The sequence below is a fragment of the Aulonocara stuartgranti genome, assembly GCF_965226115.1.
Source record: "Aulonocara stuartgranti genome assembly, chromosome: 4".
NCBI classification, from domain to species: domain Eukaryota; kingdom Metazoa; phylum Chordata; class Actinopteri; order Cichliformes; family Cichlidae; genus Aulonocara; species Aulonocara stuartgranti.
In genome coordinates this window covers 17483715-17510741 of record NC_138942.1, presented here as the reverse complement: position 1 = coordinate 17510741, position 27027 = coordinate 17483715, and the positions used below count along the sequence as shown (strand labels likewise).

At 43.0% G+C, this 27027-nt stretch overlaps 2 protein-coding genes across 2 annotated transcripts; one reads left to right on the top strand and one right to left on the bottom strand.

The window, feature by feature from the left end:
* Positions 1–3977: 3977 nt before the first annotated feature.
* tecpr1b (tectonin beta-propeller repeat containing 1b) lies at positions 3978–17319 on the bottom strand. Its single transcript, XM_082529110.1, has 26 exons — positions 16456–17319; positions 16164–16263; positions 14274–14506; positions 13998–14180; positions 13720–13842; positions 13494–13616; positions 12767–12941; positions 12093–12193; positions 11802–11903; positions 10783–10910; positions 10071–10684; positions 9855–9970; positions 9577–9732; positions 9325–9474; positions 9058–9215; positions 8693–8820; positions 8270–8363; positions 8049–8145; positions 7879–7958; positions 7740–7796; positions 7485–7659; positions 7264–7399; positions 6983–7075; positions 6787–6893; positions 6285–6404; positions 3978–4983 (listed from the first exon to the last, which is right to left on the bottom strand). Exons 3-26 carry the CDS (start codon positions 14496–14498, stop codon positions 4843–4845), a joined length of 3582 nt encoding a protein of 1193 aa, XP_082385236.1. The 5' UTR covers positions 14499–14506; positions 16164–16263; positions 16456–17319; the 3' UTR covers positions 3978–4842.
* Positions 17320–21809: 4490 nt separating this feature from the next.
* On the top strand, positions 21810–26945 carry bri3 (brain protein I3). Its single transcript, XM_082529613.1, has 3 exons — positions 21810–22416; positions 23407–23515; positions 25653–26945. Exons 1-3 carry the CDS (start codon positions 22266–22268, stop codon positions 25783–25785), a joined length of 393 nt encoding a protein of 130 aa, XP_082385739.1. The 5' UTR covers positions 21810–22265; the 3' UTR covers positions 25786–26945.
* The last annotated feature ends 82 nt before the right edge of the window (positions 26946–27027 follow it).

Here is a 27027-nt window from a genome sequence, read left to right as displayed (position 1 = left end):
TGGCTGCAGTATCCGTTTCTCTGAGTGGTCCATTCAGAATCCATCCAAGTGCTGTCTTTACGGCATATGGACCATTGTCCTCACTTGGGATCACCTTCCATGGCTCCAATATGGTGTATTCTTTAGTTCCAATGAGAAGCTCCACTTCAGCCTCAATATGAGGCAACCTCACTTCGCGTAGGTACGGCCACTTGTCAACCTCTTTCTGGAGTGGGATGTTCTCTCTGGAAACAGGAATACTTTTCTGTGTGAAGACCTTTGACAGTGCGATAAAGTTGTTGTCTGCCAGACTGCTGACTTCCAATTCTGTGAGCACATAACTCTCCTCTCGACTTTTGGAATTAATGGTCCTCAACGTTAGCTCGGTTCGGCTGCCTTGCACCTTCAGCTGCCTTGCCAAGGCTTTGGTGCAGAACGATGCAGAGCTACCTGGGTCAATGAAAGCGTAAACCTCCACAGCCTTGTCACTCTTGCAGGACTTCACCCTTACAGGTACAATGGCAAGCACGCAGCTGCCTCCAGCCCCAGTACAGGCACTTGTCTCCTTTTCTTCAGACAACCCTGCTGGGCCTTTATCAGTGCTACCCATATTGACCTCATCGGGAGGCTTCTCTTCCTCATAACTTGAGAAGTGCAACAAACTTGGATGCTTGAGTGAACAAACCTCGCACACCATCTTCTTTTTGCAATCTCTGCTCATGTGACCCTTTAGCAGGCATCCAAAGCAAAGTCCGTTTTTCTTCAAGTAGTCCACTCTATCCTTATGAGTCTCCTCTCTAATCTTGTAACACTCTTGCAGTGTATGAAGTTTCCCACAGAACATGCAAGGTCTTGTGAAGGCGCAGTTGAGTGAAAGGTCACTCTGGTTCTTACTCACTCTGCTTCTTTTGTCCATTTCTGAACCTTGGTTAACCTTGATAGCAAAGCTGCTCCCATGTCTAATGTCTTTCTTCAACTTATTTCCTTGCTGTGGCTTTTTTATAACCTTGTCTGACACTGCTGTTTCAAGATCGCCAAAGAGTGGGTCGGACATGATCTTTGCTTGGCGTTCAACGAAGGCCACCAGCTCTGTGAATCTTGCTCTGTTGCAGCGCCGCTCCTGGATATCATATGCATGGACTCTCCAGCGCTCTCTTATTTTAAATGGCAACTTGGAAATGATGACCCTCATAGTTGCAGGGTTGTCCATCTCTTCCATATAGTCCACATCCTCCATAGCATTACGACAGCTCACCAGGAATACAGAGAATGCGCTCAACGCCTTTCCATCTTCAGCCTTAATTTGTGGCCACTTCGATGCCTTCTCAATTAGCGTGCCAGCAATCTGTAACTCATTTCCATATTTATCTTGAAGCAGCTGCAAAGCCCTTTCATACCCCCGATGTTCAGGCATATGCTGACAACTCCTCACAAGATCACGAGGCTCGCCTCGAGTATACTGCTCCAGAAAATATAGCTTGTCTGAATTGCTATCAGCTCTGGTGTCAATAGCGTGCATGAATGCCCTCATAAACGACCTGTATTCCAAAGGATCTCCGTGGAACACTGGCACATCCCTTTGTGGTAACCGAGCCAGCTGTTGGTTCTTTACAAGCATCTCTGTAATATCTGCCTGTTTCTGCATAACTTGATAAAGCTCACTTGGTCTGGTCTCCTGAAGTGAGACACCATCTTGGCGTTGGCTCGGCCCCTGCAGTGGAGTTCTATGTGTCTTAGGCATGGCCCCTGCTGCAGTACTTGGATCACCAGGATTCCTCCAAGAGGCAGACCTCTCTATCTCTGTTGGCTTCCCTGGTGTGTGTTTTACGTTGCCATGACCATTTTCGTTATTCATCTTCAGGAGGTCACGACGTGGCATTACCGTAAGTCTGGTTTCACTCATTTGAGACTTAACCCCTTCACATTCCTCATACACTTTCACTTTGGCAGTAGACACTGCAATGGCTGTTTCAATTTCCAGTCTTTCCTTTGCAGCTTTAATTTCTGCTTCTTTTAACTCTAGAGCCTGTTTTTCTTTCAGAGACGCTGCTCGTGCCATCAGAGCTGCTCTGTTAGCTTCTTCCTTGACACGCTCTGACGATGCTGTCGACACCCTTGACGTGTTGGATACTTTAGACTTGTTTGACACTCTAGATGTTTTTGACACTCTGGATGCACTGTCCATGGGAGTTATCTCTTGATCACATGTTTGTATTTCAATCCATGTATTAACTCTATTAATGAACTGCAAACATCGTTCTGACATTGGCTGAAACCAAAGTTGTTGGTCAGCCTCCTTTTCCTCCTCATCTTTAATACACAGCAACACTGCATAATTGCATTCTTGAAACTCTTCATACAACTTCTTGTAAACTTTCAGTGCCTCTCTCACATCATTTACAGCCGGCAGAATTTCATGGCTCAAAAGTCGCTCAGTTTCATCTTCTTGTGCTGTCACTTGTCCTAATTTGCCTCTTCTCACCTTTGTGAGTTGATGCAGTTTGAACTCCAGACCTTTGTCTGTCATCGCCCTCTGGCTGCCATCACGCGTAACTACACCCACACTGTCATTAATGTCGTCCGCCATTGTAATCATATAACACCGCTAAGCCGTAATGATTTTCTTCGGCACAGCTGTCGGGTGGTGTACTGCACAAACTCCTTTATGCTACTTCCACAGGTAAGATGCATCTGACAAAACACCTTTTACTTAGCTGTTCGCCGTGTTGTTGTATGTAGGCGTCCTTATGCCGACGATCCGGTGACTTTTCTATGTCTCAGTCGGTGGCTCCACCGCGGAAAACATTCCTCCGTTACTCGCTAGTTTTTTGACTTTTATGTAGTGGCGAATTTCTGTCCCAAGCTTCGAAAAAATAATTCTTCCACTTCTTAATGTGAGCTGTTCAGATTTATTTCTGACTCGTACATACAAACAAAAGATGTCACGGTCAAAAAACTATTTGCTGCTACAGCGCACACTTCCATTGCCGTCCTGGCTCAATCTAACCTGCTACAACACATGCGCTGTAATGTTTTCTTACCCGACACAAATTAAACACGCAGCATTTATTCTCTAACAACATATCATACAAAATTAAACATGTAACAATAACTGAAACAGTATCAAAAATATTTCTCTATAGATTGGCTCTAACACCGATTATGACCTTCCGTGTTATTCAGTGCAGAAAAAAGCAGGATTTCCCACTGCAGCGAGTGCCACTCCCTTCAAGAACCAGAACAGTTCTGCTTTCCATGACCGTTTAATCAAGCTGTCAGTTGAGGATTTATTTTTCTCAAACTACAGACGGATCAGTGTTCTTGCTGCACAGGGTTTAGAGCCAGCCCCAGTTTAAGCTGGGGGATGAAGAAGTAATACACACTGCTGTATTACATTTTCAACATCCCACGTTGAGTAGCCTTTTGAAGTTTAGAGCAAAAATACTTTTGTGTGTGTGTGCGCATCTATTTTGGGATTATAGACTAAAAAATTCTTTCAAATATACTCAGTTCAGAGCAGATTAAAATGGCCTATATGTGACAAAGGTCTTTTTTTTAAAATGCAGGAACATCCTGTGATCAGTGCTGGAAGGTCAGGGATTTGTGCTGCTGCTGAAACATCCACCAATCAAAACTGCAGATTGTGTCTCGGATGTTTGAGATTCACTGCAGTGTGATACGTCTGCAGGACTTCACAGCAGACAGCTTTTGCCTTTAATCACTCATTTTAACATTTGTGATTGTCTAATGAAATTTTTTTTTTCACAGCTCGTTTCAGCACTTGTGTAACTTTACAAATATATGGCGGGTTAACCTATATGCACATACAGAGGGAGGAATTCAGGAAACATCCTGTGCACACCTCTGTAACAATATATGAAATTCTTTGGCGGATGAGAAACACTCAGTACATAAAAAAGAGAATAAAATAGCAAAGACGTGGAAAGGGTCAAACTTCCAAAGCCAGCTTCTGTGAAATTATGTCAAACCACAAAACGGTATTTCCAGACGTTTATTTCACATTTCAATGCCCCGGTAAGATCAATGCACAGCCGTGGTGACATTCAGACCTGCTGCAGTGTTACGGTCATAGCAGTTATCTAGATGTGTGTATATATCTATATCTATCTATAGAGATATAGATAGATATATATAGATCTCTATCAACAGGAAGAGCTTCTCATTTTATTGCAGAAGGATAGAAAGGTATTGCCTGGCTGTAAAAAGCAATATATTTTTCCCCACACAAAGTGAACGTATCAAATTTTTTTGCCAGTCATAAATACACTCCATTGCAAACATGTAATGGTCCAAAGTAAACGGAGAAACACAACTCAACAAACGCATCATAAATAAATGATAACACATTCAAATGTACATGACAGGCAACTCAAAACACAAAAACAAATAGAACAAGAGTCTACAAACCGATAACAGCTTAGGCTACTCTGGGATTGTTTGAAGTTCATTTGGTAACCAAGCCTTAGCCCTTCATCGTATCCCACCTTCTTAGGTTTTATCAGGCTGCTGTGGAGAAGAATTAAAAGCTATTGCTAGATCCTGTGACATCCAGTAGCCAAAGCTTAGTAAGAGCAACAACATGCGCTCACTTTTTTCTCTGTTTTGTCATCAGTGAATACTGACATGATTTCTGCCCGGGAAACAAGCCAGCGAGTAACATTCATCCATCGATCAAGTTTCAAATCCAGCCAGTCCAAACCCATGGGTGTGATTGTGCATGTCCCTTTACACGAAGGGATAGGAGTTCGTTGAAATGGTCTGAGGAGAGATGCTGTGTATAGATCCAGGCACAAACAGGGCTGAGGAAAAAGAACGAGAAGGAAACGGGAGACAGAGAGAGAGCTACACGCTTGTGGCGCTGCCGTTCGCTTGAGTCGGACGCTGCGGGTGGACCGGGCTGCGCGATGGGCCGGCGAGAGGAGGGTGAGGGCCTCGAGGAGCCTCTGCTGAGTTCCCCCTCACACTGATGTGCTCCCACCCTCCCTGGAAGTCAAACATACGCAAATGATAAGAAATACTAGAAAAAGCTTAAACAGCTTTAACTGTTTTTGAATACTTGCATGTGATTAGCAGCACCTGCCTGCTACTTCCGCACTTGATTCCTATAGAAGAGGTAAAGTTGGACTTTTCCAGAGTTCTTCTGCATTTTGGTTTAGATTTTGTTAAATAAATGAAAACACTGTAATTTGTTGTTGTATTTACCTTATTTTAAGACCTTGTATCTACCAGATAGATTTATTATATTGTGAATATGTACATCTTTAGAACTGAAAGCGGGTGTTACTTCATATTACGCTGACTGTATATATTTTGCTGGTTTTTAAAGTGCAGTTAATTTTAACCTAATTATTAGACAATTAAAAAATAGCTTTACTTCAAATCTTAATGCTAAGTTTGAAAGGTGCCTTTTGCCAATAGCCTGAATTCTTCAATTCAAGTAAGGAGAACATGATGGCCCTGCCTAAAGCTTCTGCTTATGTTGATTTAAGGCTTGATTCATAGTCCTGTGTTGGATCCCTGCAGAGCTTCTCTCTCGGTGTCACTGTTTGCATACAGAATATACTTCTCCATCAGTGCGTCTGCCAGCACGAGTGAACCTGAGCTGATCATCTTGCACTCTGCGCTAATAAATAGGGAATAAGATTTAGTTTACACTGGCAAAATACTGGCTGTTGCGCGAGCTCTGTTAAGCATTTGTTTGACAGAGCTATTACCCCTCTGCTAATCATTACACTGTGTTTACTCTGCATTTGATTTTTATTGGCAATCATACCTACAGCTTAGATTTATCACAGTACTATTAATCAAGCTTGAGTGGTTTATGCTCTCTTATGAGAGCCACTTTCCCTGTATGATTTCACAGAGCTACATTGAGGTTAAAAAATATGTGAAAGTCATCCTTTTGGTTGTTTCTTCACTACAGCACCGCATGAGTATCGATCTGCAGATGAAAATTGTTAAAAAATTCATTCTTCTACTGAGATCACTCCTGATCAGGCTTCAGTGAGCAGTAGACTAATCAGCTGAAGGGGCTGGATGCATCTCACATGTCCTGTGTCAGAGTTTTGCTGGATTTTTTTTTTTTTTTTTTACTGTTTCTTACCACAGGAGTCCCAGTTTCCTCAAAGTTTTTAGGGACACACTGCACACTATGCTGTGATAATAGCTTTTTGGGAATCGTTTTTTTGGTGCTGGGATACAATATAATAATATCTTTGGCATCTTTCAGTTTCAACTGAAGAAATGGGAACAGTTTTTGCAACAGGTATCAACTAGGAGCTCACCCCTATCCCATAGTCCCAGGACAGGCCCTTGGGCTGCATGGGTCCCACGCTCGTCCTGTGGCAGACGGCTCCGGGAGTCTCAGCAGGGAAACCTGGAACTCCGTCTGCTATGATCCACACCTGGAGAAAACAGCATCGCTGACACAAACTCCAGCCTTACAACATTCAAATGTAGTTATTGATGGATAGACTTCTTGTTTTAAGCCTTCGCTTGAGTTTATTTAGTGTTTATTACACTCAGCTAAGTCTCTGGGGTGACGGGGCTTTTCAGACTTTGGTAACTGAATGCTAAAAACATATCTGTTTAGATGGGCAACTGGGCGATATGAATGCAACAGGTCTGCTATTATGTAAAGTTAATTTGAATTCTCTTAATGCTTTGAACTCCAGTTTTACTATAAATGCAGTTTATTTTTTTATTCCTTTTAATGTCTTTTAGATTCTGTTTTACTTTTAATTCCATTACAGCTTGTTTGCTTCTGGAAACTGTGGTAACACTGACCTGGTCCAGCGGCCCCACAGAAACCTTGGAGGCATTGTTGGAGATGAGCTCCCAGGCGGAGCCCTGTGGGTAGCTGGGGGTGAGGCCCTGTCTGTACCACAGGTTACCTAAATGACATTGACAGAAGGTATTGCCATTTAACTCATGTTCTCGCATTTTAATAGACATTGGTCCAATAAAATATAATATTGCTCACTGTTTTCATCCACAGCAAAGACAGAGGTCCGCCCAACAGAAAGCTGTCTGAGGGTCTGTCTCAGGGGGGAGGGGATGTGGTACCAGCACTCTCCTGCAGAGAGACAAAAGCTCTTGAAAAATAGACAAAGTCTGGCTCTCTTTGGTTTCTCACTGTTATATTAGTCGATGCATGCACTCACATCATAAATCATTTAACTTTATTCTCTTTTCCTCCAGAACACATTACAACTTTATGACTTATGTATATGATTCATTATGAGATTTATAAATTTAACTGACCTGCAGGGTTTTGTGGGGATACTGATCCTCTGTAGAAGACAGCTCCATCCTTGGCAATGGCCCATACCTGATTGGCTCCACCGATAGAGATGGACTTAAAGGGCTGGTCAGTGCCCACGTGGAGCCACGAGCTGCCCTATGTGGTCAGACCCAGTGAGGTTAGAGATGGTTAGAAGTGTGAAGTAACTACCTATAAAACAGATCCTCAGCACGTTTCTCACCGCAGGGTTTTGGAGGCTGACTCCCAACCGACACAAGACATCTCCCTTGTCGCTGAGGGCCCAGACAGGGACCTGCTCCATTTTGCTCTGGGCCAGGCATGGCATCAGTGAGATGTCACTCAGGCGGATGGGTGGGACCTGATTCCATGGAGCTTGCAATGTGATCTTACACTTCCTGGGTGTGGATATGTTATTGTTAAGATGCTGCAAAAACTGAGCGCTACAAAATCCCAGCAATGCGAATTGTGCGCTCACCTAGTCCATCGTCTGCGTCTAACAAAGTCTTTCATGGTTTTGTGGCCATGAAATGTCCTGTAGAAAACAGATGAGTCAATAAAAGGGAAGGACTTCTTTCGAGACACCCTAATAAAAACAAATAAAAAAGCTTACGTACGTGGGAAAGTCTGCAGCATACTGCCAGCCTTCTTTGTCCGTTCCTCCGGGGACGCTGTAGTCCACGGCCCACTCTGACACCTGAAACAAATGTTCATGGCAGAGAATGCCAGTGAGTCAAAAAAAAAAAAAGAATATTTCGGAGGAACCAATCCCTCGGATTCTACCTACCCAGGACCACTGAGGGGAGGGCGGGTATGTGCTGCCTTTGATGCACTCCTTCAGGCCGCTTTCATCGCTCCACATAGGGCGGTCTGTAGGAAGCCCTCTGGAGGAGTAAATCACAAAGGAATGGTGTAAGGTGGCGAGAACAGCTGCAAAGCTTAAAATAAAGTGCAAAGACTTAAAAACTGTAAAAGATGGGGTGGGGTGTGTGCGGGGGGCAACCCTACTTGTCTGTATATCCAGTCATAGGGTTCCATCTTTGATTCTCATACACATGCACGCTCCTGACGTCGGTCTGCTGGTGCATCTGAACGGCACCTTCTGCAGAAACGAAGAAACATTAAACTTTCATGCAAACAAGGGAATGAATATTTATGCATGTGTATCTGTGTGTGCTTCTACAGTGGCAACAGATGGAAGAGACTTTAAACTATGCTCAAGCAGTTGCACATCGAACTAGAACATGCGAGCAAGAAAAGAGCAGACTGTTGTTTTTTTTTTAGATATTTACATGTTAGTATTTTATTTATTTGGTAACAATCAGTTAGCTGGAAAAAGTTTGGCTTTGCTAAATAAGAACATGTTTTTATTTTGAAGTACTCCTTGTATAGGTGTGGGGACATGGGTAATCGTCTACAGGACATGTTTACCCGGGTTGGGCTGTTGCTCACAGCGCCCACTGTAGACCCAGGCGGTGCCGTCCCACCCGATGCCCCACACCAGCCCCAGACTGTTAGACTCTACACAGCGCAGGTGGCCGTGGATCTGGCACCAAAACCTGTAGCACCATACAGCGGAAGCACCCAGCGTTAGCTCCAGTATAGTTAGCACAGACTGAAAGTGATTAGATGCTCAAATGCTACCCACTTTAACCAGACAGAGATGTATGTTAGCATGTTAGTGAGGCAGTGATTTAAAATAAAAACAGAGTAATGAGAAACCAGGTCAAGACAGTGAGAAAGACTGAAAAGACATGAAAAAGCAGACAGAATCCACTGCTCGGTATCATTCTCACATGAGGTCACAGGCCATGGCATGCGCAGGGGCCTCCAGCGAGAGGGACGGCTCGTGGACCATGATGTCTCCCTTTGATGTGGTGGACCACAGGGCCTGTTTGGACGGGAGACCTGTGATCCCTCGACACTCACAGCAACAGTCAGACAACAAGCACAACTGAAGACACAAAGCAGATCCAGAAACAATGGAGAATCTGATCAGCCTCACTGAAAAATAACAGATGGGAACAACTGTCAAACTGCTTAATGATGCATAAAGCTGTTACCCAATCACTCATATCCTTTTCGCTTTGTGCTGCCAGGACCAGAGGCCACCTCTGTTTGGTCCTTTCGGCAGTGTACACAGCAAAGGCATAGTGGCAGTCCCTGAGCACCGGAACCAGCGCCGTCACTTCATTTATAAACACATGAAGGTACTGAGACACAGAGAATGAACAGAGAGTGACCGAGAGACATCTATCTGTGCTTTCTGACACTTCTTATGAGACTTTAACCGGTCGCAGCTTAACACAACCGACCTTTTTCTCATCATACTGTGTGTAGTAAACAAAGAAAATGCTGTCCTTTTTGCCATCTGACTTGGTGGACTGCTCGAGAGCAACGCCCACATCGATCCAGCGCTGAGGTTTCCAGTCTCTCCACCAGCGCAGTGTGCCCTTACGCACCCACACCGACTGATGAGAGAAAAGGAGGCACAGATGTAGACACGGACACAGCCGAGGGTGTGCCATGAATATAATGAATCCAACACTTAGAGGAGCATGTTAAGAGACATGCCAAATATAAGCTGTCTTACGTTGCTTCTTTCCAGCGGTTTCTTGCTGATCTCCTCTCTGTGTTCCTGCTGCTGTGGCTGTTTGCTCCAGGCGGCTGACTGGACTGGAGTCAGTGACAGAGAGGTGGTGAGAGGACCTGATGGACAGAGATACAGCTCACACAATCATTCAGAGACATAAAATGGAGCAAAAACACAATATCACAATATAAGTATTGTGACTGGTTGTCCATATACCTGCAGGACTAAGCCAGCTAATCTGTGAACTCGCATCCATGTCGCAACCTCCACCGGAAATCCAAGCCCACACTGGTCCTTCCTCTTCCCCCACTCCCCGAGAGCTCTCCAGAGTCCCCAGGGCATAAGTGGCAGCCGCACTGCCATCGCCCGCTGAGGGCCCTGCCGTTTGTGCACCTCGAGCCGCCTCTGCCCCCTCCAGGTCCACGTTCATCCAGGGGACATCGTGCCCTCCGGCATCAGGGGTTTGGAGTACTGGGGCCGGAGGTGGCTCCTCACGCTCTTCCTGCGGCATCTCTGTGATGGACGGTTGCAGCGCGGAGGTTCTGTCACGATCGGACACCAGGCTGTTGATGAAGCTGTCACTGGCAGGAATAAAAGGCTTGGGGGCATTCGTTTGGGGGGCTAAAGGAGCATCTTCTTTTTCCTGTGGAGGCGTAGGTGAGTCAGAGCCCCCTAAGGGGACTACAGAGGGTGCTTCTGCTTCTAAGAGGGGGGTGTTAGAAGTGCTGTTTTGAGGGTCGGCAGGACCCAACTCTGAGTCTGAATCAGTGCAGCTCAGAACGGAGCCCTGTGATGCCTCAGTCAACTGCCCGTTGAACTCACAGTCATCCCTGTTAAACAACACACATGCAAACACACACGCAATACTAAGCTTGAATGTGCACTGTACTTGCCAATTAAAATATGCAGTTAATTTATTTATGCACACCTGGGCGGAATAACCTCTTTACTATTGCCCCATTGGGCAGAAACAGGGATCCAGCCATTTCCACTTGGCTCAGATGGGGTGACACCTATTCTAAAATACAGGCCGCGGTCCTCACCGACCGCCCACACCTAACAGGAGAACAGAGAAAAAAAGCAAAACAAATGCTGTAACATAAAAAATAAAAGACGGCCATTGATGTACATGCAATATTTACTTATTGAGTTATTAAATAGTTTTCACTCTCAGTAATCGCAGGAAAGTATTCACTCCTCAATAACACATCAGAAGCTCTAGCAGGACACAGGCAAGTACTACTTTATAAGGCCATATACTGTAACACTGGCTCCTGCCACCTCACACAAGCCATTCCCATAATTGCAACCCTGAAATATGAAATATGGGATACGATGACAATGGCTTGGCCAGCTTCTAATTAGGGAGTCTTCCCCTATGTGAGGCGAGTAGGAATATAGTCTGGGGATATATAAGGCTGGGCCTGCTGGGACATTGGCTGGAACGTCTGGCTGTGCTCTTGTTACAGGACTACAGGCAAGAGAAGGAGGGGGACATGGGTGAGACCGAAAGGGAGGAGGTGCGAGATATGGGTTTGCAGAGCTAGCGAAGTCTTCAGCAGTAAGGCACAGGATCGAAAGCTTTCTGCCTCACCCTAAGACCTGATCTGGTTTGTCCTGAAACCAGATCCAGAGTGACAGTAACGCGAAGCAGACAGAGGTGGTAGCAGTCAGAAGTACAGAAGCTGTGCAGAGCAGGCACCATCTGCAGTGGAGTTTAAAAGACCCAAGCAGCAAGAAAGATCGAAGAAAATCTTATCCTTAATAGTTAAATTTCACCCACAGGCCCACTTCAGTGGCAACAGCTAACCTATTAAATCCACATTCTAAGCATTTGAGGAATATCTTTTCATATAAGCAGTATTATATTATAAAGTCGACTCGTTCAGCTGTTTATTCAAACTGATGATCCGCTGATGAAATGTTTCAGCTCTAAGCTGTCCTAACCTGGTCATTCAGTCCTACGTCCACCATCATCATCTCCCCTCCGATGCTGATCCAGCCAGAGCCACAGGGGTTGTGGGAGTTCACGCCACGCCTGAACCACACCTGGATTCACGCACCGACGTTGGAGTCATTACTCAAAAATGTATTTTAGTGCAGTAGCAGTAATTCAGTAATACAGTTTACTTCTTTTTAAATCAAAGCATTTGTTTCATTTCAGTCTCAAGAAAATTGCAGTGACGCTGTCAGTGGGCTACAATGCCCTAACATAACTGCAACTGACTAATAACCCACCTTGTAGTCCTTAGTGACCACCCAGACCACACTGACTCCTACAGCCACGTGAAGCGCTTCAATTTCCTTTCCCGGTGATTCCACCTCGAGCCACGACGTGCCTGACAGAAGAAGAAGAAAATGCTTTACAAACGCAGCACAAAGGCAAGCCTTCCTCATAATGAGGACGCCGTCATTACTGAGAAGCTTCCTGTTGAGTTCTCAAATCATCTAAACATGAACAAACCAGATGTGATGTTGATTTTTATCTTTAAAAGGGAGTGAGTCTTCCTAATTCGATACACGCTCATATTTTTAAGTTTTTAAAAAAAAAAATGTTTACAATTTTTTTGCCACTTTCATGCCTTTAAACCTTTACTTTTGATACCGACCAGTACTACATGTTGTATGTTTACTAAGACTGACAGTTGGAAATGCAATGAATTTCACTTACTACTTTCTAGATATGTCATATATCAGTGAGACTGTGTTATAATACTTTTACAAAAATGATCATAGCATTTAAACTGCATTATTAATGACTTTCAGAGCAGCTACATAATGATTCCTAACTGAAAGAGTCCCAAAATCACTGAGTGATTCTGTATGAGAGATTGTTGAAGTAAAGAAAAGGGGACCAGAGTGAGACATAATGGAAAATTGTTGAGTAAATGTGAGCTACAATGACAGCTCACCAGTGGGACTGTCCAGGCTCAGGCCAATTCGCACCAGCAGGTTCCCATCCCAGAGCAAAGCCCACAGCAGGTCTCCAGGACCAGCTGATATCTGAGCCACCTCCTTGGGCACTTCAACTTCTTCCCAGCTGGTCCCTTCTGGCACACGAGGGTGGATACCCTCTCTGAACCACACCTGCAGGGTAAAGGTAACATCAGCAGATCATCATCTGACACACCCCTTCATTTAAAAAGACAGATCCATACCATGTTAGGTGGCTGAGCTCATTCTGGGATAGATAATAGAGCATCAATTTTAACTTGATTAATCATCAAGTTAGTCACGATTTAACTGGTTCATGAGAAGCCTCGTGGTCAAGGACCATATGAAACTATATGAAGTCATGCTGCCCTCTTGCGGCTAAACCTTAGAAGTGGCCTATGCTCAGCATGAGAGGATCCTGTTGCAACAGAATACATCATTAATCTTGAACTGTTTGATCTCATGAGATTTAAATGTGTTTGTGAATGTGCTTGATTAAAGCTTCCACAGCATTGTATTGAGGTTGTTGGTGGAGAAGCTTTACACTTCCCTGAACAACAGCAGAATGTTTTTAGAGCTCTTTAAACTTTTCAGGAATTTTCTGCACTGCCATAACCTCTTTTTTTAATCTTATGGTACGGTTATTCATTTTAATACACATTTATTATGATTACAGTAAATGGGTCCTACACACACATTGCTCACCTGTCCCTGTTGAGACACACTCCAGAGGTAGGGATACCTTCCGGACTGGTCGCTCATCTCCCAGCCACCACAGCTGATGTCACAGAGCGGCAGTGGAGGTTTCCTGGGATTGTCCAAGGGGATCTGCAGAGGAAGACAAGGCTACTGCGGTAATTCTTTTGCTTTGTCTCATAGTGAAAGTAACATGATCATATAGAAATACAGAATAAATGGAGACTTTTGAAACCTTTGCCCAAGTGCCCTGTGCTATGTATCTTCTGTAGCGGATCCACCGTCTACGACGGACACAAGAATTCCACTTTTTGTCAGGGGAGAAGTTGGCTGGGAAGTCAACAGCATACTCCCAGCCCTACAGAGTCCAAGGTAGTGAGCATGTGATTAAAACTGGAAGTATTTGTTTTAAATATGAATTAAATATTATGAGAAACAGAAGAACAGAGGAAAGACAGGAGGATGTAAACAATGGGTTTGTATGTGTTCACGAGGAGCTGAGTTATTTCTCACCCCAGTCTGGCTGGGTTCTCCTCCACAGGTGTGATCCACATACCAGTCTCCCTCCCACTCCCAGCTGCGGGAGGGCAGCTGGAAGCTGTGGAGTGGCTGGGGATTCATTCCGGTCACATCGCTCCATGGCCAACGGTCGGTGGGCAGCAGTGTGTCAGTAAAGCCATCCACTGGGTTCCACCTCTGAAAAAACAAACATTAAAAAAAACACAAATTTAGCATTAATCATAAACAGCATCTCCATTTACAGCGTTAAAATATACAACCTTGTCCCACCTGGTTTTCATAGGTCTCCTCCCGGTAGCGGATCGGGGTCTCACTGGGCATCATATTGAGGTAAACATGGTGGTCACAGCCGATGCCCCAGCAGCGCCCCTTCCCTGCAGAGACACGTTTGAGCTCTAGCAGCGAGTCATCAGCACGTTCCCAGCGCTGGCCGGCTGTAGAAAGGCTGTACACTCTGCCGTACACGTCCACAGCCCACAGAAGTGTTATTGGCATGATGGTTCCTGAACAGGAACAAGAGGACAACACTCATCATTCCAAGCTGTGCCTTATATATTGTAAAACTCTCTGCTCATAGCATCGAAAAGCATCCCTCACAAATCACAAATGACTGCATTATTAAAAGTGTTTTATTTAAAAAAAAAAATCATCAATAAATAAATAAGTGTCTAACATATTTTCAGGAGTTTTAGGTTTATATCTGTTACTCAAAAATAATAACATGCAGTTAGGTCTGTAAGTTTTTGGGCAATTACATATTTGTTGTAGTTTTGCCCCTGTATACCAACACTGTGGATTTAAATCAAGTAATCAAGATGTGATTGAAGTGCAGACTGTTTATTTGAATTCAAGGCATTTAACAAAATTAGGAATTAGAGTAATTTTTATAGATAGTCCCTCATTTTCAAGGGCTCAGTAGTAAGGAGACAATGCTCAATGCCAGATGAAAAACATGAGCAGATAAAAGATCTGGAGTTGATTTGAACCTGCTGTTTGAAATCTCAATATGAGGTCCAAAGAGATGCAAGTTTAGGCCATTGTTAGATTAAACAATGGATTAAAAGAAGAAAAAAGAAAAAAGATAAACCAATCAGAGTGATAGCAAACATTTTAGAATTGCCAAAATCAACAATCTGCTCCGTTCTTAAAAACTGGACAGTCCTGAAAGGCCACAGATGATGGATGAAGTGGATGATGACAGAATTATTTCCATGGTAAAGAAAAACGACTTCACAACATCTAACCAAGTCTAACCAGTTTAAAACAGGGTGCACAACACTGGTTCCACTCCTGAACAAGGAAGCCAGATTAGACTTTGCCAGAAAAGAGGGCAGTGCTTCAAAGTGCAAATTAATACTAGTGGAAAATAAATATATTTACTTATATTCTTAAATGGTCACTTGACCTCAACCCAACAGAGCAGCTTGTCGGTCACTGAAGACAAAACTAAATGCAGAAAGACAAACAAACCAGCAGCGACTGAAGGAATCTGCAGTAAAGGCCTGCCAGAGCATCTCACAGGAGGAAACAAGGTATTTGGAGGTCAAGCAGTCATTGGCTGTAAAGGTTTTTCACCCAAGTGTTAAAAAACAGTCCTTATTAGTTTGTCCAGTTACGTCTGAGCCTCTGAAAATTGTGTACTATGTAGGGTATAAAAAAGCTGTATGTCCTAAACAGTTAATGCATTAATTTTACAGTGTAGAGTTTCAGCTGATTTAAAGCTGCACAGTCGTAATTGCTAGAGTTACCTGATGGTAAACAAAAACGTAATGGAGCCAACTAAACAGACTCAACTTTATCTTCTGTAAAAACAAACAAACAAACAAAAACGAGGAAGTCGACTTTTATATTGAAAAGTTTGACCGGAAGTCTTCCTTTTATGTTGGCTGGCTGGCTTGACCCTTGTGTTATCAACTGATACTAATCCGCTACAGTATACTATGTCAAGGCTATCCATTGAGCCGGGCCCTTTTGTTTGCCTCTCGCATAAACAGAAGTAAACAGAAGGAGCTCATCACATCAGCGTTTTTATTAACCTGCAGTTGTCCAGGCTGAACTTGTTATAGATGACAGACAGCAGTAAAGCTTTACGCAATCACACACAGGAGCTCCAGTAAATCCAGGATCAGAAACACTGCACGGGCTACCGCAGCAGCCTACCTGAATATTGGTATCCGATCCGCGGTCGTCAAGGGAATATCCACAGGCGCGTCATGACATCAGGTGCAGCAGCCGATGCCTGTCATCTCTGAGGCCCATGCTGGGACACATTCAAACCCCCATGTTATTAACAACAGACGGGATGTAACGCCTGCTATGCAGCATGATAACACAGTTGATATCTACTAAGATGTGCCGCAAAGTCGGGTATAAGCTGTTTACATCCTCAGGGAACAGGCAGCAGTCAGCTGGCGTCCCCCCCACACAAAAAACCGTTCCAACTGTTACTTACGCATGAGGCTCCGTGACGCAGCAGCACCTCTGGGGAGAACAAATAAAGTCATCCATGCACACAGTAGTATTAAATTCACATTCTGGACCACAGGAATCCTCCGTGCAGCTTCCACTCCGCAACAGGAAATGGAGGAAGTGCTGCTATGATTGGTTGAAGCTCGGCAGGAGCGTGGGATCTCTTTCTCCCATTGGTCAAACACCAGAGCCCATGATATATTTTTTTCCGACCGCTGCAGCTGATCAGCAGGCATTTTTTAATAATTTATTCAGCGCCAGATGAATTATTGAAGCGCGAGCTTGATTACAGTTTGGAATATTTCGCCACAAACTCGAGTAACAAAAAATAACTTAACTTTTGAACCCGATGGGATATGTTAAAACCGGCTCAGCACCTTGGACAGGCGCACTTTGATCCACCTGATCTTCAGGAAACAGTAGAAGCTTTAGACAAAGTGGATGGCCAACCCTGGGACAGGCTCAACTCTGCACGATTTCAAAGACGTCCTCCTTTCTGGTTGTAAGAATGCTGAACAACACAGGGGCGTCTTTGGATGGAAAGGAAACCTGCAGAGCGTCAGTATTCCTGCCTGTGCCACCAACTTTGGACTGATCTACCGTCAGTGTTACAGACAGTCTTTACATCCGCCAACACCAGAGTAAAAATAGTCCCCTAAGTTCTACATTCAAAACATTACCGAATTGAGGTTGTAATATATCACAATTATCAAGCAACTGAAAAACTTTTTTCTTTCTTTGAATTACCTCAGTGGTTCCCAACCTGTGGATTGGGCCCACTGTGAGGAGACACAGGACAAAACTAAGGGATGTTAAGATGAGTAGGAAAAACTGAGAAAGAATATATTCATTTTGTGTGTGTGCATGTGTTGTTGTTGTTGTTGTTTATGTGAAAGTACTGATTTATTATTCAAACATACCTGAAAATAACTCATAGACTGAATCTGATAAATTAACAATTAATTAAAAGTAGCAACATTCTTTGCATGTACAGTTGTGGCCAAAAGTTTTGAGAATTACATAAATATTGGAAATTGGAAACGTTGCTGCTTAAGTTTTTATAATAGCAATTTACATATACTACAGAATGTTATGAAGAGTGATCAGATGAATTGCATACTCCTTCTTTGCCATGAAAATTAACTTAATCCCAATAAAACCTTTCCACTGCATTTCATTGCTGTCATCAAAGGACCCGCTGAGATCATTTCAGTAATCGTCTTGTTAACTCAGGTGAGAATGTTGACGAGCACAAGGAGGCTGGAGATCATTATGTCAGGCTGATTGGGTTAGAATGGCAGACCTGACATGTTAAAAGAAGGGTGATGCTTGAAATCATTGTTCTTCCATTGTTAACCATGGTGACCTGCAAAGAACCGCGTGCAGCCATCATTGCGTTGCATAAAAATGGCTTCACAGGCAAGGATATTGTGGCTACTAAGATTGCACCTAAATCAACAATTTATAGGATCATCAAGAACTTCAAGGAAAGAGGTTCAATTCTTGTTAAGAAGACTTCAGGGTGTCCAACAAAATCCAGCAAGCGCCAGGATCGTCTCCTACAGAGGATTCAGCTGCGGGATCGGAATGCCACCAGTGCAGAGCTTGCTCAGGAATGGCAGCAAGCAGGTGTGAGCGCACCTGCACGCACAGTGAGGCGAAGACTGTTGGAAGATGGCCTGGTGTCAAGAAGGGCAGCAAAGAAGCCACTTCTCTCCAAAAAAAAAAGGGACAGATTGATCTTCTGCAGAAAGTATGGTGAATAGACTGCTGAGGACTGGGGCAAAGTCATATTCTCCAATGAAGCCTCTTTCCGATTGTTTGGGGCATCTGGAAAAAGGCTTGTCCGGATAAGAAAAGATGAACACTACCATCAGTCCTGTGTCATGCCAAAAGTAAAGCATCCTGAGACCATTCATGTGTGGGGTTGCTTCTCATCCAAGGGAGTGGGCTCACTCACACTTTTGCCCCAAAACACAGCCATGAATAAAGAATGGTACCAAAACACCCTCCAACAGCAACTTCTTCCAACAATCCAACAACAGTTTGGTGAAGAACAATGCATTTACCAGCACGGTGGAGCACTGTGCCATAAGGCAAAAGTGATAACTACGTGGCTCGGGGAACAAAACGTTGAAATTTTGGGTCCATGGCCTGGAAACTCCCCAGATCTTAATCCCATTGAGAACTTGTGGTCAATCCTCAAGAGGTGGGTGGACAAACAAAAACCCACTAATTCTGACAAACTCCAGGAAGTGATCATGACAGAATGGGTTGCTATCAGTCAGGATTTGGCCCAGAAGTTGATTGAGAGCATGCCCAGTCGAATTGCAGAGGTCCCGAAAAAGAAGGGCCAACACTGCAAATACTGACTCTTTGCATAAATGTCATGTAATTGTCGATAAAAGCCTTTGAAATGTATGAAGTGCTTGTAATTATATTTCAGTACATCACAGAAACAACTGAAACAAAGATCTAAAAGCAGTTTAGCAGAAAACATTGTGAAAACTAATATTTGTGTCATTCTCAACTTTTGGCCGCGAATGTATTTTGGAACTAGTAAATGTGCCCATCTCTAAAGCACTTTGGGTATTTTGTTTTTAAAAATGTGCAACAAACTATAAATAAAATAGACATGACAGTGAACACAGAAAGGTTCAGACATTTTTCATAGTGCATGTTTGAGGTTTAGAGGATAGAAACAAGCATATCGATCCTATCGTGTTAGTATCAATCTGATACCAGTGCTGGTATTGGTATTAGTGATATTTAGGTTGATAGGCCCACCTTTAATTAGCCTGGTACAAACAACAGCAACACACAGACAAATCACAAACACTGTAAGATTAACTGTACTAACAGCTCTTCCAAGCAGTGTCTGCCAATTTTTGATGGACGATTAACCTTTTGTGGTGTTTGGGTCTGTTTGGCTTTGTCTCCTTAGTTTTTCCTCTTCCTGCATGCTGTTTCCTGCATGAGGTTCAAACACTGTTACATTATAAACACCAAAACATGTCTGTGTCCACATTCCAACACATTTTCTCTCTGTTTTTGGTGAAACACTATATTTCCTCACACTCTACTGCAGCTGAAAATCAGGGGTAGGGAACCACAAACAAATAGCTTGCTAGGGTGACTCCTTACTGATTAGTTAGCAAGTTAGCAAAGAGATCCTCTGCTCAGAGAACTGCAGTAATTTTTGAGGAGAGACAAGATTTGGAAGATGATGAAGAGTTTTCACAAGTCCTTTTGTCTTTTTTGGATAAGACAGTGCAGACAGATGTGTCTGGCCTACTCACAATGGCCTTAAAATATGAATGAAAAATGAAGTTTGAGTTTTGATAAATTAGCAGGTTAAATGTGTTACATTCAGATATATTCATAGATGCTAATCTGGAAGTGCTTCTAAGCCTTCATCTGGTCAACTTGACTGTTTTATTAGACCGGACATGGTCAGAGTTGCTTTCCCCTCACCATCATTGTCAACAGCTTTCTTTGCTAATTTGTTGCATGAGTTTATAACTGATAAATCACTGAAACTGGTTTACTTGCTAATGCTAGCTGTGTTTCCACACAGAGTGCAGATTCCAACTGATATTAGAGCACTGAAAGCAGAGCCATCGGCAGCTTGCCTTGAACATTGCTCTCCCACAGGTTTACCATGAAAGAACAGAGGTTTATCCAATGCGCATGCGGAAACCACCAGACAAAAGCTTCTGGCCTCTCAGCTTTCCCAGCTCCAGTCATTGTTACCAGAAGATGGACACCACTGAAAATCAGAGAGGGCTACAGTTCCCTATGAGTAGAAAACAAGCCAGATTTCAACGACAATGGCCACAAGATGGCAGTAGAGTATAGACATAAACAGGCAAAGAGCTTCATGGAGGTGAGGTGCTGAGGAGCTGAGATGAAAGGAGGGAGTTTGCTTTATTAATGCATTTCTTTTAAAGATTTGCCCTGACATAGAGGACTCAAGTGCAAGAAGTATACATGTAACACACACACACACACACACACACAACACACACACACACACACACACACACACACACACACACACACACACACACACACACACACACAGTTTAATGGGGTCAATTTCTAGTCAATTTCTAATTCACTTCAAAGAAGTAAAGGCCTGTAGTGACCCCACACCTGCTTAATTTATATTTGGTCCATCCATATCCTGATTATGATTGACTCTTCCTTTGTTTTTGCTTTTCTCCATACTTGGTCACAAAACACAAGTAGCCCTCTTGTTCATAAATGTACTCGGGCAGAGTTAAATTCCAAATTATAAACCAATTAAAAATAAACAGCTGTTATGTATCTTTACATAAATGTCAAGGATGTACTGTGCAGCAGGCAGAGGTAGGACCCAAACATAGGACTCAGAGACAAGGGAATTAACTTAAGAAGGCATTTGCTGTGACACTGAACTCTATAAGAGGTACAAAGAAACACTAAAAGAAACAAACAAAGGAGAACTTCCGCTGAGATGAGAGAAAAAACTAATGTTAAGACAAGACCGATTAACCACAAGAGGAGACTAGACACTGATGGAGAGAAACTCAGAAATCACAAAGAGCTGAAGACTAACTAAAACATACTTAATACAAGGCGTAAAAATAACCATGAATATGAGAAGCACTGAAAATTCAAAAATAAACAGCATTCTGCCCACAAACTAGAAAACACTGGGTCATAGACCCCGTACCATAACAATAAATTATTATATGTGTGCTGATTCAGTAACACAGGAATGTGCACCATGGGCAACATAACAAAAGTATAAATACCACCCAAGAGTTGATGTTCCCATATAATATATTGATGCCCTTTGCTTACCAGGCATATGGTCACATGTGGCACCCACAATGCTAAACTTCAGGCTTCGAAACCCATTCTCAAAACTATCCTTTGCTACTTCCATATTGAATTTTCTTGCAATAACATTTTAGCACATACATTTTTTTTAATAATCTGCTGATTATGACTGATTGCCATTGCCAGGAATTTGCTAGATCGTTTAGATTTCTTCAGCACTCCTGTCCTCTGATTAAAGATGTGAACTCAATATTATGCAACGCTAGGTACTAATAAGGGCAGCAGTTATGTAAGTCACGGAGTAAACAGGTCTGGCTCAGACTCTGAGGCATGGAAACAACAGCCAATATGATGCAAACCATCCCTGAATTATGAGCAGAATATCACCAAATATCAACTGGTACCAGCAGATAATCGCTCTCTTTCTGTCAGTAAACTGCAGGCACTGCAGTGAGCTGCATGCAGCAACACACACACGGCCTTTTATTTTTTTATGCGCTGTCGCTTTAAGAAGCCTTTCACTGCGCAGAGGCGCTACAGCAGCTCATCACATGATTCTTCTCTTGTGACAATCCGAACAGAAAGGAAAAGCCTTTCCGACTTCCCGCTGAGTTTTGCTGAGCTGCGATGACAGATGACTGTTGTTTTGGTATCAGAGGACCAACTTTAAGGAGGGAAATGGAGTTGAGTTAACCATTACCAGTCACACTCAGATCATTCCCGTCTCTGAACTGGACGTTTGGGGTTGTTGCGCCGCCCGGGGGACAAAGTTGGCGCATGGAGAGGGACGAAGTTTCATTTTTGCGCAGCGTATTTTCTTTTATTTTGTCGCCACTGAGTGCTAGCGAACCTCCCGTAGCAACGAACGCCAAGTAGTTCGGTTTCGACCCCCTTTGTGTGCATGTTTGTGTGGCTGATTTGAGGTCAGACAACGAGACAAGTTGAGGACACGTTACGTCGGGCGAGATGGTGGACAACAAACCTCTTCTCCAGGACAGACCGCCCGCCTACAACGCCGTCCCGGGTGCTTACGACTACGGCCCGCAGCAGCAGCAGCACAACTATGGGGCCATCGCCGCTGCGGCCCCGCCGCCCTACGCGTACCCCGCTGGTCAAGGCAAGTAGTCCCAAGTATTTCCGTCGTTTCCACGGTTAAAGCGCACACCGGAAAGTAAAGTAACTAACAAAATGTTAACCCACTTCCTTTTATGGTTAAATGAAGTCTATTGTGGGCCTTTATATTCTATAAGTCTTTGTGCGCCACAGAGGTTTTTGGCTATAAAGGGAACTTTTCGTGAAACGTGAGAGACTTCGAGTTTCGTCAAAGACTAACCAGTTTCCTTCACAAGGCGCTCCAATGTTGCGCATGCGCTCTATGCGAAAAGATCTGGGTTAACCTGACTTTTTTCTCTCTTGTTTAAATTAGACAATATCCAGATTTAAAGGAGTAATAATAAACAAATGCTGAGCTGCACAACTAGTCAGCAAATCACCTTCGATTGATCATTTTTTTTCTTAATTTATTTGGAATCAAAATCATCTAAAGATGTGAAAGTTTTGACATCCAGAAATAATTCTTCTAGAGCGGAGGAGCTATGCTGTTGTATGTCTTTGTACTGCGTGACTGCTGTACATGAAGTACAGGCACTCTTCACCTGACTGTGATTGTATAAGGGCGGCATTCGAGGAAGCAATCCTGTGCTTAAATCAAGTTCTTGTAATTGCACGAAGCTTCCTGTTTACTGAACCACATGTGTTTGGTCTTCTCAACAGAGAAACTAGTCTGTCTTTTAAGCTTTATGGCACAGTTATCATAAATCAGCGATGTGTGTGTGTCTGTGTTTAGTTAAGCTTCAGTTTTCTCTGAATGGCAAACACTTCTGAGAATTCTGGGTATTGTGTCAAAGGTCATTGTCTCACTTTGTGGTCTGCAAAGTAAACATGGCTGAAGAGCGAAATCAGCAGCCCTCCAGTTAACACTCCTGTTGGTGCTCAGGGCAGTTTTATTGCAGTCTACGTCAGTAATATCTGATTGTGTTGTTCGTGGTAATAAACACGGCCTTTGACCTGCATGTGACTTGTCTCACCTGCTTCTTTTAATCTGCAGGTTACCCAGCAGCCCAGATGCCCCCTGCTGTATCCCAGCAGCCTTACCCTGGGACTTACGCCATCATCCAACCCTCTGTAGTGGTGGTGGGAGGCTGCCCTGCTTGCAGGTGAGGACACGGACGTGTTAGAGCGTGGATAAGGGAGATCTGATAAAAGCTGCTGTGTTGCTGGGTGAGATTCCTAGTTGTACACTGAGGAAGAAGACAGTAAAAAAAACCAGCTGGTCCACTGATTATTCCCCAGATTAGCATGTGGAGTGTCATGTGCTCACCGTGGTTAACCTGGTTTCTGAGAACGGTTCTTTTTGAGGCTCAGTTATGGTCTGAATGCGCACGTCTTAAAACGTGTTTATCCCGGCATGCGGTTATTTTGCATTTCTATTTTCACTGGTCTGACACATCTCCCACCAGGCCTGAAGTCTTATCTAACTTTAAGAAGATATGACTTTCAGTTACGGCTGACGGTTTTATGTTGTTTTCACTGTGACTGAGAGTCAAGTGACTTCAGCCTCAGACATGTGATGGAGGCAAAGGTGACTGAAGCGCACAGTTCACATGAATATCAAATGGAAATGAGATGGACTCTGAATTTGAATAATAAAATGTACTGTATTTCATTTCTAGGGACTTAATTGTATAGTTTTAAATTTCTCAAGTTCAACAGGATTATTTATAAATTATTACTAAAATGAGAACGCAGAGGTTTCTGAAAGCTGTTGTTACCAGTCTGTTACGGGAAGTGAGATCCACACATTTATTAAACATAATCTAGAAAAAGGAGAACAAAATAAAATTGGGTACTAACCTAAAACCAGCATGTGACTGAAATTAGAAATGACTGCAGCACAACCAAAAGAGGCGGCTATCTTGAAGGGAAAGCAGCTCATATAAGCTCCAAAAACAGGCAAAGTCATTTTCTTTTAATAGATAAATTCTTAAGTTTCTGACTCATTTGAATGATTAGCAAATCAAATTCAAATCAGAATATTGCAAATAATAATAAAAAAGCAGTTCTGATGTGTTTTTTCTCAGCTTTCTCAGCTCTGCAACTTAGTGGAAGATGAAGTAATGTATTCATATTTCAAGGAGATTGTGGTGTTGATTGACTTAAGTAGCTAAAAATGCCATAAATACTTAACAATAACTAATTTTCTTCTTCACTTTTTTTTTTTCTATTGAAAGTTTCTCCACTTCCTAAAATCAGAATGACGCACAGCTGTGCGGCACTTTATCATTTAAAAGTCGACATACAACCAAACGTATTTAGTCTGCCAGCAGTATGTCGGACATTCGGAAGACTTTGAAAAACACTGGCGCAGTTTTAGTCAGCATTTGTGGCCATGTTGCTGGGGTCAGCGACGGCCCGTTTCCTGGTAGCAGTGTCCAAATAAGTTGTGCAAACACCCATGACATGGCACATCGCGCGAGAGGTCAAACGGAAATGCAAGTTACTTTATTTTAGGAGCAATATAAAGGTTAAACACAGTTCACTGTCGCAGCAGGATCCAGAATTAAGAGGGAGAGAAAGGTCTGTTTTTATTTAACTGAATCTGAGACTCTGAGAAGCTACTTCGGAAAGCACCTGCTTTCATTTCTTCAGAGACTAGCTGAACGCGCTGCAGGGCCTCCAGCTGATTTACTGACCCCACTGGTCGGTGCAGTGCAGTCACGGGACCAGCTCGGTGTTTACTGTCACTCTGCATAAAAGCTCTTCTGCTTTCCCGTTTCTTCTATTTTTATAGATTGTCAATCTTTGTTTCTTCTTTTTTTCTTGTTATAAATCAAAGAGTCTAATAAGGGACGGCAATCTGACACTTTCTGTCTGATTGTTTGTTTCTAAGATTTTCCTTTGAGTTTATTAGTTATAATATTGAACCAGATGAGTAAAGAGCTTCTGTTTCAAGAATGAGGTCAGACGCCAACTGAACAGTTTCCTCTTGATGACCGTTTAGCCCAAAACATCAGGCGTTGCTCGTACGAGAGGTAATTGGAGAGAGACGAGAGTTCTGAAAAATGTTGTTTGACGCATGTGATGAAGGTCAGAACTCATCAGAAAATCCTCACAGAGGATAAAAAAATCCGATCGAGGCGTAGGTGTAGACTTGGCTGATGAGATAAATAAAATATTTTAAAGGCTGGAATCACTGCTTTGGCTCTTAATGTATGTTGTAGATAAATAAACAGAGGTCCCATCCAAACAGTCCTCACTAATGCTTTCTGGTGTGTGTGTGTGTCTGTGTTACAGAGTTGGTGTCCTCGAGGATGACTTCACTTGCCTGGGGATCCTGTGTGCCATCTTCTTCTTCCCCTTGGGTATCCTCTTCTGCTTTGCACTGCGTCAGAGAAGGTGTCCCAATTGTGGCGCCACCTTTGGCTAGGGGGACCAAACTACAGCTCTCACACGCTTCCCATGCATATACATACACAGAGATAATCTGGGATTTTCATTTTGTTTTCTTATCCTTTGTTAATATTGCACATTGCTGTTATGCCATTATGTTATATAAATATATGTATACGACAAATGACGTAGATATTACCATGATTTTCTATTAGAGGCATGTGTAGAAATGTGTTTTCATCCGCGAGCTGAGGATCTACTCTGACATGTGTCCAGCTGTTGTCAGTGCCTTCACTACATGCTGAGTGATCATTCGATTCCATCAGTCATGATTTCTTTCGATGATTTCGCTCTTTATCTGAGGATCTGAGCAGATTCCTTTGTTTTGCCAAGTCACATTTAATCAAGGCATATGTAGTTTTTGTTTTTGCCTGGCCCTTTTTTTGTGGGTTAACCTTGTGCTTAGTTCACATTGCACTCGAGATCTTTGATGAATTAGCTTTTTGTTTTTCTAGGAAGTTCTTTTGTTCCTTATTTGTATCACGTGGAATGACACAGAACATGTTAGAGATGAATATAAATCCCTGGATATAAAGTGTTCCAGCTGAAACCCGAATCAGTGGACTTGAATTAGTTTTGTCTGTTTCTGTTTGTTGATATCATTTCTTGGGGCCATATTTGCACTGAACGTTTGTTTTCTTTTTTTTTTTTCCTTTTCTGCTGAGTTGCGCTCTCCAGGGCCAATGCAGACCTCAGGTAGATATAATCTGAAATGCCCATGACTTTACAACCTCAATTGCGCAAGACTTCTTACTTTAAGAGGACACTCAAAGACAAAGTGAAGACTACTCCTTTAAGAGTTACTTCAAGGAAGCATGCTGAATTTAAAAAACCGAAGCAATCTATCAATGTGTATAATATCTGGATTTTCCCTCCGCGACAAGTCAACGTGCACCATTCCTCCCAGCCAGACAATCAAGAATGTTCACGTCTCTGTATCTGCAGTATCACCCTGTCTACGTCTTCCATCGCAGCAAGATGTTATAAAACTGTCCCCCGACAGAAGAAAAGGATCTATAACTGGATGGGAGGGATTTAAACAAATATATCTTGCTTTAGAAAACACACTACGCACGCTGTAATGATTGAGGTTCTTACTTTTTATATGTTATTGTAATTAAAAATGAATACTATCTATATTTTGGACTTCTTGCCTTCTTTTCCCCTCCCAGATAAATGAATGCAGATGAAAAAGCATTTAAAGTCACTTTTTTTCAGA